This window comes from Scomber japonicus, chromosome 10, assembly GCF_027409825.1.
Source record: "Scomber japonicus isolate fScoJap1 chromosome 10, fScoJap1.pri, whole genome shotgun sequence".
Taxonomy (NCBI): domain Eukaryota; kingdom Metazoa; phylum Chordata; class Actinopteri; order Scombriformes; family Scombridae; genus Scomber; species Scomber japonicus.
In genome coordinates, this window is record NC_070587.1 from 11,927,571 (window position 1) to 11,942,216 (window position 14,646).

Below are 14,646 nucleotides of genomic sequence, written 5' to 3' on the forward strand. Positions count from 1 at the left end.
GACCCCATAGTGATCTAACTAACTAAATTCTGATGAAAATGTTGTTTAAAAACTCCAATAACAGAAAGCCAAATAGCGATATTGGGATTTGGTAGGGATAATGGCACATACAAAGTACTGTCAACACCAATTGCATTTGCATTCCACAATGTTTTAAAGCTGAGCTCTCTGAAACCCTAAACAGAAGTGATGTGTCATTTTCTGTAGGTGACTCTTAAAACATGTAGTTATCCATAATATTTATGAGCACTTCTTATAAAATTTGGGAAAGTCATGAAGTATCCAGGTGATGTGATCATGCTTAGTGTGTTTATTAACTGTTAAAAATTATTGTCTTACTATCTCTGCATCACATTAAAAAAAAAACCAAAGTAACCAAGATGAAAATGAAATGTAAAGTCAATCATATTTTGCATAGTATTACTTAATCTCCAAATTGCACATTTAGAGGACTTGAATGTATCTGGTAGTGGAAGATGCTAGTAATAATTCACTTTGTTCTTCAATTTGTCCTTCCTTCAAAAGAAAAATAAATATTCTGTACCAAATAAAACATGGAGCTATTAGTCATAGCTGAAGTATGATTCTATTATTCCGGTTTGGACAAGATGAGGCCAATGGACCATTAGGAAAAGGCCCAGCAGCAGGTTCTCTCCTGCATTCTGCTTTCATTTCCATTTTCATACACAACATTCACTCTGGACTAACAGGCTGAAGGTTCTGCTGATCCTACAGCTATCTGTTGTAATGCCAAGACATACACTCACATACAAAAACATACAGACATGCACTTACCCGTGTACACACTTGTCCTCAAATACAGGCAATCTCTCAACCAAGCCAAGTCGCTTCCCACTTCTGAACGCCCACACTGTGCAACATGAAATAAACATTAAATAAGACTGTTCCTTCAATGTCATTGTTCTTTGAAAATGAATTGAAGCAACTGCAGGCCAATGTTAATGCTTTGTTTTAGCCAGCGGCATGCACATGAAACAAGCTGCATGAGGCACCGAGCTGACAGTAGCCACTGGCACTGTGGGAACACACGCACACACACACATACAGGCATGCATGCACTCTCTGCCTACCGAGCAGACAACAGATGAAATTCTAGCTGAAGACAGCTTCCCTGCAGGAGTATTGGCTTTGGAGAATGGAAACTGATTGCGTTTGCTCTGTCTCCTTTCCTTGTCATCGATTCAGGGATAAACATGTCTGAATACAGTGCTTTATCAGCATTTACTGCTGATTACAGAAATTGCTCATTACAACTGAATTACACTCCCTTTTAAATAAACTAGTAATCAGCCCATTAGCATGCCCTCTGACATGCTACCTAAGAATAAATCATCCCGTATTCCAAGGCTCTAGTGGATATGAATCAACTCTGACTCATCCATAGTTGCCTCAGCCTGAGCTCTCCTTAACATATCTAAAGGAATATTGATCGAGGCTTTGACAGACCGATTGAGCTTCACAGCACATAGCTAGACAGGCATGTTGGAGAGCAGGGGTAATATCACTTCCTGCTGTTGGGGACATGACATCATCTTTAAAGACAAAAGTCAAGTGAGAAACGGAAATACCTCTGCCCTCTGTGCTTAGTCAAAAGAGCTATGCATGCAATATTTTCTTTTGGCTCAAAATATACAATAGCTGCAGGTTTGCCTACAGTGGGGCTTGTTTTTAACAGAGAACAATAACCTGGCAGAGTGCAAATGCAAGAGGAGAGAGCAAGTATTCATTTTCATATATCCCATCTATTATAGACTGTTCTCTCTCTCTCAGTCATTGCCATGAACGGCTAAAGTACAACGACTCTGATATTTTCTTCCTCCTCTATCCTGGCTCTGTCCGCAGTAGTTCATTATGTATGCTCTCTGCTTGAACATGATTAATATTTCCCATAGAATAAATCTGGCATCAAAGCGCCTTAAAGCTCCTTACCGCACTCTAAAACACACACACACACACACACACACACACACACACACACACACACACACACACACACACACACACACATTTATGATCACACACATATACAATGCACAGGGTCCTATACTGTAAGACATGTATGTTTAAGGAATACTAACCCAAAAGTACTGCTCCGTTGGCACATACTTAATGCTGTCTTTAGTGAGCTGACAGTAGGATGTTAAGCATCGAGTGATAATGTAGAAAGACACCCACTTGTGTAAGACTCAGCAGAGATTAACCTGACAACTGTCATCTCCTGCATAAGATCTGGGTGTGAAAGAGAGTGAGTGTATTTATAAATCTGATGTCTGAGGGGCTAATCTGATGTGTGCGTGTGTGAGTGTGCGTGTGAGATACGTCCTGTATGGGTGGATAATAGTGTAACATAATCTAAAAGTGAGAGTGGTGTAATCCTGTTGCAATTTATGCTGCAGGATAAATTCACAAATATATAAAATAAACAACAAATCCCAAAAGTACAAGCCATGGCTGGATTGCACACTGAGGTGGCTATACAGTGAAGTATAGACGGAAGTATAAATAAGAACAAGGCAGGAGATAGGAAGGATGGTAATGCATGATACTGAAGCTATTCCCAAACTCCTGAGTCCCTCCTTAGCCTTTAGACACACATACACAGACAAAAGAAACCCACCAACATGCACATGTACAGACACACACACACACACACACACACACACACCTGCCAAGCATGGATAAAGGAGGGATTAAAGTGTGTCAGAAAAGGAAACTGGGGAGAAAGGCATGAATCATTGTTTCCCTGAGAGGACTGGCACACCTATGGCTTCAGACACATAGTTTCACTCACACAAATAACACACACACACACACACACACACACACACACACACACACACACACACACACACACACACACACACACACACACACACACACATACACACACACACAAACACACATACACACAAACAGAGCTAATTGTTTTTTTCTGCACTGCAATGCAGGTGAGGACCCACCAGTTTGTTCAAAACGAAATCAGTTTTACTTATGCCGTAGTTCCTTGTTATGTTGTGTTTCTTGCACGTGTCTGAAATGCTAACACACACACACACACACACACACACACACACACACACACACACATACGTACACTCAGCACATGAAATAGTGCAACATTTTCCAACTGAAATCTCTAGCTTTTATGATGTCTCTCATGGTTTATACTGCCAGTGATTAGTGGCTGTGCCTTTGAGTTTGGTGATGTGTAATTTCAATCAACAAAGCAATGCCTTTGGTGCACTCCAACTGAAAAGCAGATGTCACTGGTTCAAAAGCTGTGATGACTGACGAATGGTTGATCATTTCAGGAATTTCAGTGGCATTCCACTTGATTGAAGAGGGCATAGCAAAGAGTAAAATGTCTGTCCAACAGATTTAGAAAGAGCATCATCATCATTAAATCACTCACGTCACTCATCTCAACAGTGTCTGTAATCTACTATTCACCAGTTGGGTTCTGTTTGCTCTCAAGCTACATGAGACGCTTTCTTCCGGGCTGAATGGAGTTAATTGGACACAAGCTTTGGAGAACATCTGCAAATGCTACTGACTGATGTTTATAGTTTGAAAGACAGCTGCCAGCAGAGAGTTTCCTAAAGCTAATCTCTTGCTCACTAGTCTCTCCTTTTGGTCCCACTCTCACACCTCCCTGCTCACTTACTCCCCACCCTGTACATACTATTTCTGTCTCTTCATATATCCTGCTTAATTTTTATATCCTGCAGAGGCTGAAGGAACTCAAGCACAGGGAGTTTGCGCGCAATGTGGCCTCAAAATCATGGAAGGACCAGCGCAAACAGGACAAGGCTATCAGACGGCTGCACCAGCTAGCACAGCTGCAACAGGAAACTCAGCGGTGAGTGGGAGGGGTGTGCATTTGTGTGTGTGTCCGTGGCAGTATGTGTATGTAATGAGACCAGGGGCAGGAGTCCAGAGGGATAAGAATGCGTCACATCCAGTCAACGTTTTTTAGATTTGATGGATGCATCCACAGATGTGAGAGCACTCAGTTGGCCTAGATAGGCCACAGGTGAAGTAAATATAACATGAAGACACATTCTTGCTGACACTTTGAAAGAAGATGATTTGTAGGAGGAGGAGATTGAGTTTTAGAGTAAGATTGAATAGCAGAATAAAAGCTTTTTTTGGGAATAAAATGGAGAGAAAAAAAGCAGAAACAAGGAAGTTGCCTTCAGGTTTGCACACCTAAAGCAATCAAAACAGCTGATATAAAAATAATGCATCATAATAATCAACTTAATTGCACCTATTCCCTCTGCAAGTAAATGTGTTTTCAGGGGATGATATGTGAACTGCATCACTATGGCTACCAATAACATGCATCTGCTTTCTTTCTTTTTCTTGGTATTTATGTTACAAGTATCACAATAGCCATATCCCTGTATAATGACATACCTGCACATAGTACATAGTTGTCTTGATGTCTCTGGATGCTTTCACAATGCCATCAGTCATGCTTATACATCCATACATAAATTCTAGGCTGAATTCAATTGAACTGAACCAAGCTAAAGTTAAGTTCAAGTAAAATCAACTAAAATGAAATATATTTGTTTTGTCACCTCCTGTTGCAGAGTCCCAGTGAGGTCTTATGGGCTTAGAAGTGCAGTCCAGGTTGTGAGCCAGCAGCTACATAGAGACATGGACCAAAGGGACCACAGCCCTGAGGACAAATCTGAACCCTTCAACCACAGCCTGAGGCCCTCTGTTATACAAACCAAGACAGCTCCTTTACTTCACCAGCCAGAAGATCCTTGGCAATCTCATCCGCAAATACCTCTGGCCACTCTTAAAGAGTCCCCACTAACCACACATCCAGCATACAATACAGACCCTCCTGCAGTGAACCCCGATTCTCGCCATGGCTTGTATTCCCAGCTGCCACTCCCTGGGCAGGGGAGAGTAGGAGGCAGGCTAGGGGTGTCTTTCTGCTTCTCACGGAGGGGGCCCAGGCTGGAGCCTTCCGCCTCTGTCTTCTCCGACCAAGAGGAAGAGGAGAGAGAGAAGAGGGAACAAATGAAAGAAAGAATAAAGGGAATAATGGAAGATATAGACAGGGAAATTGGGGCAGCAGAGGAGAGGAAACATGGTGAGGGTGCAGAGACGAAGTCCAGCTCTGACAGTTATGGACTGAGCGACATGCTGACAATCCCCAGAGAGGCTGTGAGAGAAGAGGAGGAAATTGAAAAAAGACACATAGTGAAAGAACACTCTCCCATTTCCACTGCAGTACCTGGTAATCAGAGCCATGATATACCATTTTTGGTATCACAAACCCAGGTGAAAATGAGGGTCCCACCACTGGCAGGGGCACACATAGACTCCAAACATACAGATAGTGAGACAGAGAGAAAGCAAGAAACAGAGCAAGGGAACAAGGACATTCCGTATGTGTGTGTGGTTGGGAAAGATGGCTCTACTTGTCTGAGATGGCCCGTCAGTTTGCTTAAGTTCACCAAGTCTCAGCCATACATCTCTTACAGCTGCAACCCGCTCTGTTCAAACACCCAACAACCAGAACAACGCACAGAAGACCAGCAGGAGTCACAACGAAATCCATTATGCACTCTCTCAGATGAATCAAATTCATGTGCACCAACTATTCTTACACCAGACTCCAACTCCTGTCTACAGAGACAGACAAGACATGAGCTGAGAGCACACAGACAGGAAAACGCTGAGGAGAATGTCATGGCAGAGCCATATGTCAATGTGGAGAGAGAAGCACACCTGTTCCTAAAGAACAAAAACCTTTCAGCACTAGAAAGAGGGCAAGGCATGGAAAGTATGGAGAATTGTATAAGGACACTCTCCCATCCATTTGACCCTGCTCATAGTGACAGTTCTGACACAAACTCCCAGAATCCTCGGGGAGGCAGATTAGGGGGTGCAAGAAGGATCAGGGAGAGAGCCATCACAGCCCTGAGCTGTAAATTAGAGTCTGTCACCCAGCCTGGCACACAGAGGATATGCATCAGCCCATCCAGGTGTGAGTGTGGGAGTGAGACAACGTGTGAGTGTGCCAGTGCTCCGCAGCCGTACGTGGGTGTCTCAGAAGTGTCACGCAAAGAGAGGAAAGCCGGCACAAAGAAACGCAAGCTGGGAAAGAGGAAAAGGGGCCAGAAGGAAAAAGCTTCAAACAGGCGGCAATCAGCAAGGTGCAAAGTGAGGAGTGTTGTCTCTACAGTCTCCACTGGTAGAGATAGAAGAGGAGAAGCTGGAGGGAGCTGGGGGAAGAAAAGGAGGCAAAGGGAGACTGGAGAGATGAGGAGGAAGAGGAGGAGGGTACAGAGAGCAGGGAGCAGCTGTCTCCTGGGGAGATGTGAGGCTGAGCCAGTATCTGTCTCTGTCAGGAAGAGGAGGCCTCACAGGAGCCACAGCTCTGAATCCCAGTCACAGCCAGACAGAGGGCAGGCAGAACACTGCAGTGCCTACTCCCAGCTCACCAGACACACAGCAGACAGAGACACAGAAGGGGAGGGAAAGCGAGACAGAGGTGCGGTGACTTTTCCCTGGCGGTCTCACTTCTCTGTACATTCCTTCTCACCAGGATGTAACCCAAAGCTGTTTTGGGAAAGGGGTCACCATAGCAACCCCAGGAGTTTCATTGACTGCAGTTACCCTGACAACAGTTGTGGTACTAGCAGCCCAGCGAGAAAGAGAAAACTCCTCCACAGGGACAGGAAATTCATTCATAGTAACAGGAAGAGTTCCAGGCATCGTGAAGTCTGGGGGGAGACAGTTAGGGAGAGGAATATGGCAGGGCGCACAGGTTGCAGGGACAGAGGCTTGATTTCAGATACAGAAAAGTGGGAGTGGATGAGAGGGAGCTGTCCTGGAGCTAGTGAGGAGGGTAGGCCAAGGGCTGAATGGATATCAAGAAACAGAGCAGTAGAGTGGGATCGGATGAGTAGGTTCAGCCCCAGTCCTAGCAGCAGGGGGAAGAGGAGCAGAAATGTAAGCACAGAAGACATAGACTGGGACAGGTGCAGTATGGACAGGTGGACATGGGGCAGCAGTGACAGCTGGGAAGATAGGGGGACACACAGGTCTAGGTCAGGCTCTAGGACAGGGGCTGACAGCAGAGACAGCCTGGACTGGAGGTGTGCAGGCACCATACACTCAAGCTCTAGACACTTATCTAGTCCTGAGTGGTGGTCAAGCAGGCAGACCTACAGCCCGCAGAGCGTGTACAACACACAGGCAAGCAAATGTCACAGTCCGCGCTCCTGCAGCCCCTGCAGCAGTATCAGCATGTCCGAGCTGAGCTGGGAGTGGAGCAGGAGCAGCACCTGCTCAGGAATCACAGTGGATGGGTTGACAGTTAGTTCCTGCAGGATGTCCTCAGGAGGTCCGGGACTCTCAACTGAGGCCCCTCAGGAGGCAAAGAAGCAAAGCAGCACCACATCCACTTCATCTGTCTTCACTTCCAGCTCTTTTGATCACTCCTCGCCACACAGATCCTCATTTGCTCCCACAGTCCCAGATCTCAACACACCCTATGGTGATAGCAGTCCTTCACAGCTTAAGGAGCCCAATTCACAGCCTGACCTCAGCCATGGTCCTTCTGCCCCTATCACCACATGCAGTAATTTTGTGCCACAGAAACCAGCCAGAACGTTGCTTCTCCCTCTTATAGGGAAACTACCTGCAATCCAGAGAAAGGCTAAAAGGAAAAAGGGGCTGCTGGAGAAAAGTCCAGAGAAAGAGGAAGAGGAAGAGGGGGAGGCGAGGGGTAGTACAGTTGATACCAGAGCAGTCATCAACAGTCAAAAATGTCCTCTGGATATGGTTGAGTCAAACCCCAACAGCACGCCAAATCTCTGCCTGTCAGAGATTAGGACCGATGACAAACAGACAGGTGGAGAGACAGCTCCTCCAATCAGCTTTACTGCAGAGGAGATGGACAAATATCGCCTCCTGCAAGAGCAGGCACGAGAGCACATGCAGAAAGTCCTGGAACAGACGCAAGAGAGAGCAGATATACACATAGAGACAAACTACACACACACCGCACATATAGAGAACTGTGGGATTCCAGAAGAGCAATACACACCTGCAACCTTGCACAACCCTCCACAGCCTCAAACGCAGTCACTTCACAGAGACACAATGCAAACACAAGCACAGCACAGCCTTCAAGGTAGTCTCCCACTTTCACACGTGAGCCCACAAGAAAACTATACTCATCCTGTAGCTTTGGGGGTACGCAACCTCACCCCTCTTCCGCTGTCTCCCCCTCTGTCCAATCTCCATCATATCATTTTACAACACTCAGCCCTCTCCATGCCACCCTCCTCCTCCTCCTCCTCCTCTTCCGCCTCACCCCCCTGTCCTGCCATCCACCCACACCCAGCTCGGCTCCCTCATCCACTTCCCCCTCTACACCCGTCACTACCTCATCACCTTCACTTCTCTCCCTTCTCCATCTCTTCCCTGTTTCCCTCCATCCTGCTGTCCCATCACCCCATCCCTCTCCTCCCTCCGTCCCCTACTTTTCATGCGACTCCTCTCGCTCCTCTCTCCCCAGTAGCCCTGCAACACTTGAACCCACAGCCTTTCATGGATAGAGCATGGTCAGTGAGGTTTCAACAGAAGGCGTTATGATTTGCCATGTTTATTAATCTTCCTTGGCAACACAGACTAGACAGAGAGAGAGAGAGAAAGAAAGAGAGAGGATTTTTTTTTGGTTTGGACAAAAGCCTGCTTTTTGAAATGGGAATGTATCAGTGCTTTTACAAGCTTCAGCTCCGTCTCTTATTCACATATGCCCTCACACACTCATACACGTGTGCATATGCACAAACAGTTCCACTATTGACTGTTTTCAAATGAAATTTTATTTCTCCATTTAGCCTCTGCTGTGTTGCAGTAGACAGTGAGAAAACTGACTTTGATCCTTTGCTTTTTCCATTATTTCCCATTCAGGCCCAGAATAAAGAAAAAGACACACCTGCTATTCAAAGACAAGCATGGGCTTGTGTCATCCTCTCTTTTTCCTTTTGAACCACAGGCAGACTAGCTGCCTTTTGAAGTATCTTTCATGCCAGGGACAGAGGGGCAAGAGAGAGCGATAATACTATTCCTTTATCTCCATTTCATACAGTTTATCTGAGTTAAAGTGTGACTTTCAACAGACATAAATAACGTTCCAGGGCACAGCAAAGCCATTTTAATCTTGGTGTATACAGTATAGTTAGAGGTAATTCTGGACATACACACACAGTAGAAATGGACAACAACTAATTTACATATCTGATCTGATGTAAAGACCTGTTTTGTCTCTATAGTGTATATATTCTGACAGTGAGTGATAACATTAGAATCATGGGAAACAATAAAATAAAAGGTTAATTTAACCATGGCTGGTTGTACAATGCTTATTTCACACCCTACAGCTTCAGTGATACAAATATTTATATGTGACATGATACTTTTTTCCCCCACACAGCATTTATGACATATCAGTTGTTGTTGAGACAGTGATGAATTAATCTGATCTGTTACATTAAAACTTGGATGAAAATAAATGCTTTTTATTATTCTGTGTGATTCATGTTGATCGTGCAACATGTTGCAACAAATTCCGCATAAAGAATTAATACGGTGTGGTTTACCACTTCTCAGAGTGTGGCCCAGAATTCATAGGAATCTTGTGAAAATATTACAGAGCAGTGTGGTTCTCCACTTGTACTTGCTTGTGATCCCTTAATATGAAGCAATGTCTACCTACCACCCCTTTGTTACAGGGTGCATGTCAAAAAGTTGTGAGTAGGTTAATCAAAGGGTGACTGTCTCTTATCAGACTGCTTTATTGGAAGAATTGTTGAAGGTCTGATTAGTTAAAACTGCTGTACTTCAGGAACAAAAGCAAAGACTAGAGGAAAGTTTATACAATACACATAATTTCTTACAGCAGAATTTGAATTATCGTGTGTATGTATGTATGTATGTATTTACATGTGTAAACTGATCTTTAAAAGTTTGTTTTATGATCACCATTTTTAAAATATCAAGGAATAGGTCTGAAGATGTTATTGTCAGTTATAAAGAGTTACACACTGCCCTTTAAAAAGCACCATATTGTTTTAATACTATGCTATTACCCCCTTTTATTGCCAAACACATAAATCATTTTGTCAAAACAGGCACATTTATTTAAACATAATGTATAATATAATGTCCAGTTTGACCTTTGGTTCACTGTTTTGGGGATGACCAAAGCCCAAAGTCAAAAACTATCCTTTCTGTTTCAGAACAACAGATACTTAACCTACACCAGGCACTTTTGATGTGCATGTTGTTCCTGTTCATGCATCTAGTTAAAAAGACAAAACAAAAAAACCTTGTTTGTATCACTAATGAAACATCAATGAGTGTCTTTCCTGCATGTCTTGCCAAGGGTCATGGTGGTTAGTAACTGTTGCTATGCATCCAGGCCTGGTGATTGGTGAAGGTGCAGATGTATTAAAGCGGCTTGCCAAACAGTTGATCACTGCAGCAGCCGGCACACAGGGAGCAGAGCACAGAAGAGAACAGAGCAGCATCCAGATGGTCTATGGACTTTGACTACCCAGAGTGCTTTGAGAGATTGGATTGATTTGCCCTCCATGATATCAGTGAACACAGCCCAGCACGCAGGGGGGGCCACAGCAAGGAGTGACATAAATACAGACACAAAAACAAGACACAGTCCTGAGGTGTTGGATAGAAATATAAGTCAAGCCCTGCAGAAATTCAGTAATTAGAGCACAATTCATCTTTCTCCTCCTTGTGACCCCTGAGCTTGAGTGTGTGGGTAAATGTGAGTTTGTGAGAAACAGAGAATCCCTATCTCTCTCCACAGGACAGGAGATAAAACAGACTGTGTGAAATATAGAGCAGCAATAATTAGCAGCTGTTACAGCATCAAACCTCTCTATCTCTACCTCTTCCTCTCTCCAACACACACGCACACACAAACATGCACACACAACTGCTCTGTTCTTTATCCCAGAGTTAATTTCTAGATACTCAAATGTGCTGCAACAGTCTTTCAAGAGTGATAATCAGCAGATCACACAAAAGCAGCCCACTCCAGTGTTGCCTTCCATCTTCTCTGCAGTTCATATCCATTAAAACTATTCACACATTTTAGCAAGAAAATGCTAAAACTTTCACAGACACAAACACAATACATAAAAGCATAGATCAGCTGAAAAAAACAGCTAAGACCATAACAAGCAAACTTATCCATGGATAGGTAATGCCAGGGGCTTGTACTTTATTATATGTCACATACACACAGAGTTACTCACACAAGGGTCATGTGGAAATTAGAAATCACAATATCACTGTATTTTCCGTCAGTGACTGAATAAATCATTACCTAAGCCCTGAGCTTCGCCCCCTGGTGTGCTCATATTTTGCTGTTGTGTGTACAATTGTGTATGCGCTTGGGTGTATTTGTGTGTGCATGCACAAGTGTGAGTTGATTTATGATCGAGAGAGAGCGGTTTCCTCAGTCGATCGCTCCTGTGAATTAATGAGGTATAAAAACTAAAGCTGGCACTCAGTGCTGGGGCAGCATCACTCCTATTGGCACCACATTTGATTGTTAGATTGTGGGTATAGATTGCATTGAGCAAAAAGAGCCCCTCACGGCTACTGAGGCGATCCATCGACCCAAATTGCAATGCTGTATAAATGAGACACTTCAAATCGCTTGCTCTCTCTCTTTCTTCTCTTTTTTGTGGTCTCCCCTCCTACCATCCTCTTTTAATTCAACCAGGTCAGTGGGGCTGCATTCAGTTCCCCTGGCTGTTCTCTAACTGCACAGAAGAAAAGGCACCATTATAGTTTGTCCTCTCAATTCCCCTCATTCCATCCCCACATCTTTTACATATTTGAATATTGTTGTATCACACAGATCTTAACAGCACAATGTGATTTGCAGTATTATTATTAGGCAGAAAAAGCCTCTTCCCATACCTTTTCTCTTCCAGTGACATTCATTAAAAGTTTTCTTGAGTTGTGGCAGATTGTGACATACAGTACCAGGCTGTTCCACTCCAATTTACATCTTCTTACTGAATCTCTGCAGCTCTTAGGAACAGTAGTTATACTAACAGTCAGAATAATATTCTTACTGTTCTAAGCCACCAAATGACATTCAAAAGCGACAAGTGAAAATAGAGCTGAAAAGGTTAGAGCTGCTTAAGATTAGAATGTGTTAACTGAATTGTCAGGTGTCCTTAGATATATCATTTGATCATACGCTATAATACTATATGGTTGATGTATCACTTTAACTTTTGTGAGCGTTTGAACTCCCGTAAAGGTTCAGTTCAAAGAGTGATCTGTCACCACTGATGTGTCAAGAGGCACTGCAGTTGCTACAGGTGCAATATATGGTAACCTAAATGCCATCAGGAAGTTTTTAGCGCTTTTACACCAAAATAAATATTGTGCATGATTCAGAATCAGAAAAAGGACCTTTATCCTATAAAACACCAGTCTATTTTGGGTTTCCTTTATGTCTGGCTCTCTTGTTGGAGAGAGACTTGTTTTGTGTAGGACTTGTATTATGCAGAAATAACTGTGAATTCTGTTTTACAATGGATTTAAGGATTAGAAGAGGTAGTGGGCTTGGTGATACTCTTAAACTTGGCACCGTCGCCCAAGGACATGACACTGTCAGCACATTGCTTACACTCATCTGCACACAGACACACACACACAGAGGTGTAATAGGGTATAATTTAGGGGGCTGTAATAGTGAGATGTGATGCCTGGTTGTAAGACAGCATGGCTAATTCCCTGGTTATGTTATCTCTGAGAGACAGATGTTCCCACCAAAGATTACTATGTGTGCAAACACACCCAGAAACACACACACACAAACTGTGCGCATGCAGAGAAGCATGAACACATTCAATCCTCAGACAATAGGAGCATGCATGATAGTCTACAATAGCCTTATTGACCAAAAATACAGATCAATGATGAAGACAACTTTTCTGAAAGTAAATTATGAGATGTAATGAGTTTCTGGAGAATACTCAGAAAAAAACAACAGTTTACACAGAAAGTTTTCCTCAATAAATGTTTCATTTAAAACAATCAAATAAATCATATAATGGATTTTGACCTCTTGCCATATTGATCAGAGGAAAAACCAGCATTTTCCAATAAGACCACTCTAAGTCAAACCATATTACCTTTTAATGATCATATTAAGCTCTGCAAAGCTGTCAGTATTAACCCTTTTGTCAATCCATCAGCTGCAAAGCTTTTCCCAGGTCACACATTTCATCCATTACCCAGGAAATCCATCCCATACAGGAAATGGTTTCACAGCAGAGAAGAAAGGTCACTTGATTCATGGCTTCTCACAGTGGCTGTCAGAAAGACCCTTGGGTCAGATAACCATCATTCCCAATATTATGTTGTTAATTCACAGGTTGAATGCACGGCCACAGTTCTGTCAATCCTTAATTCAGGTGAGTCGATTTTGTGCTCAGTCTTCTTTACCCTTCTTGTCTGGATTTCTGTCACCTTTCAAGGCTCTCATTTAGTATCACAGAATATCCATAAAACCTCTCTAGCCTCCAAACACTGAGTGTCTGTCCATGATCCAAAACATCCACAAATAGCAGCTTTGATAGTTTGAAAGACTTGGTTGTTCAACTTGGAAGGAAATTTGAGTGCTTGAGTGTAACTTCAAGAGGACAATTGACACAAATAAACATGTGAATATGTGTATAAACAGTAGATCTGCCTCTCTAACTCCTTCCTCCTCTGAGCCCCATCTCCCTCCTCCTGTTTCCGTTTAACTGGTTTCAGTTTTAAGTCTCCAGATTCTGATAATTTCCCCCTTAATCCCTTCAGAGGAGCACCATGCTTAACTCTCTAATTAAGTCAACCATTCACATACACCAACACACAGGATGAACAGTACACACACACACACACACACATACACATACACACATTGCATTTTAAGATTAATTTATCTGATGCACCAACCTGATTGTTGGTGAGTGTGTGTATGTGTGTGTGTGGTTTGTGTGACTGTATTTCAATGATTAGGTCCCAATCAGGATGTTGTTATGACGACACATGCATTTTTAAGCTGTTAATCCAGGATTATTCTCCCCTCCGCTCATCTCATTACCGCCGATTATTAAAAAACACATACAGGCACACGAGCGCACACAAATACTAATTATGGGTTCGTTACCCTGGAGACTGAACACATGGTGCTAGGTTTTCCAAAGATAGCTTGACATACAGGTAAAAGAAAAATCTGCTTAATTGTGAATGCACCTCAGGCATTCACTGCATCTAATGTGTTGTGCTTTATGTTTAAGTATAGGTTTTCTAATTTGGGAACATAGATGATCCAACCTGGTTGATCTGTGGCATGGCTGTGTATTCATTTAAGTCTAAATTTTTATTTCTGTGCTTTTGGCCACTCAAAGAGCCATTTTTGCCTTATACAAAGTGATTTTCAGCATAGAGCTGGAAAGAATGTGAACAAACTGAGTGTCCTTTCCCAGTGATTGAATGTGTGTCCTTGTGTGGTAACTGCATTTACCTCTCACAGCAAGTGAAAATATT

The 14,646-nt window shown here is 43.2% G+C and overlaps 2 protein-coding genes across 2 annotated transcripts in view; one reads left to right on the plus strand and one right to left on the minus strand.

Moving 5' to 3' along the window:
• LOC128366319 (G patch domain-containing protein 8) overlaps positions 1 to 9,398 on the plus strand; it is a 51,955-nt gene extending 42,557 nt beyond the window's left edge. Inside the window, exons 5-7 of the mRNA XM_053327000.1 lie at positions 3,750 to 3,880; positions 4,620 to 6,766; positions 6,809 to 9,398. Coding sequence (XP_053182975.1) covers positions 3,750 to 3,880; positions 4,620 to 6,766; positions 6,809 to 8,652 — 4,122 coding nt within the window. The 3' untranslated portion in view covers positions 8,653 to 9,398. The remainder of the gene's footprint in view (positions 1 to 3,749; positions 3,881 to 4,619; positions 6,767 to 6,808) is intronic.
• LOC128366018 (protein FAM8A1-like) overlaps positions 1 to 14,646 on the minus strand; it is a 305,711-nt gene that overhangs the window by 168,859 nt on the left and 122,206 nt on the right. The gene's annotated exons all lie outside the window — the stretch shown is intronic.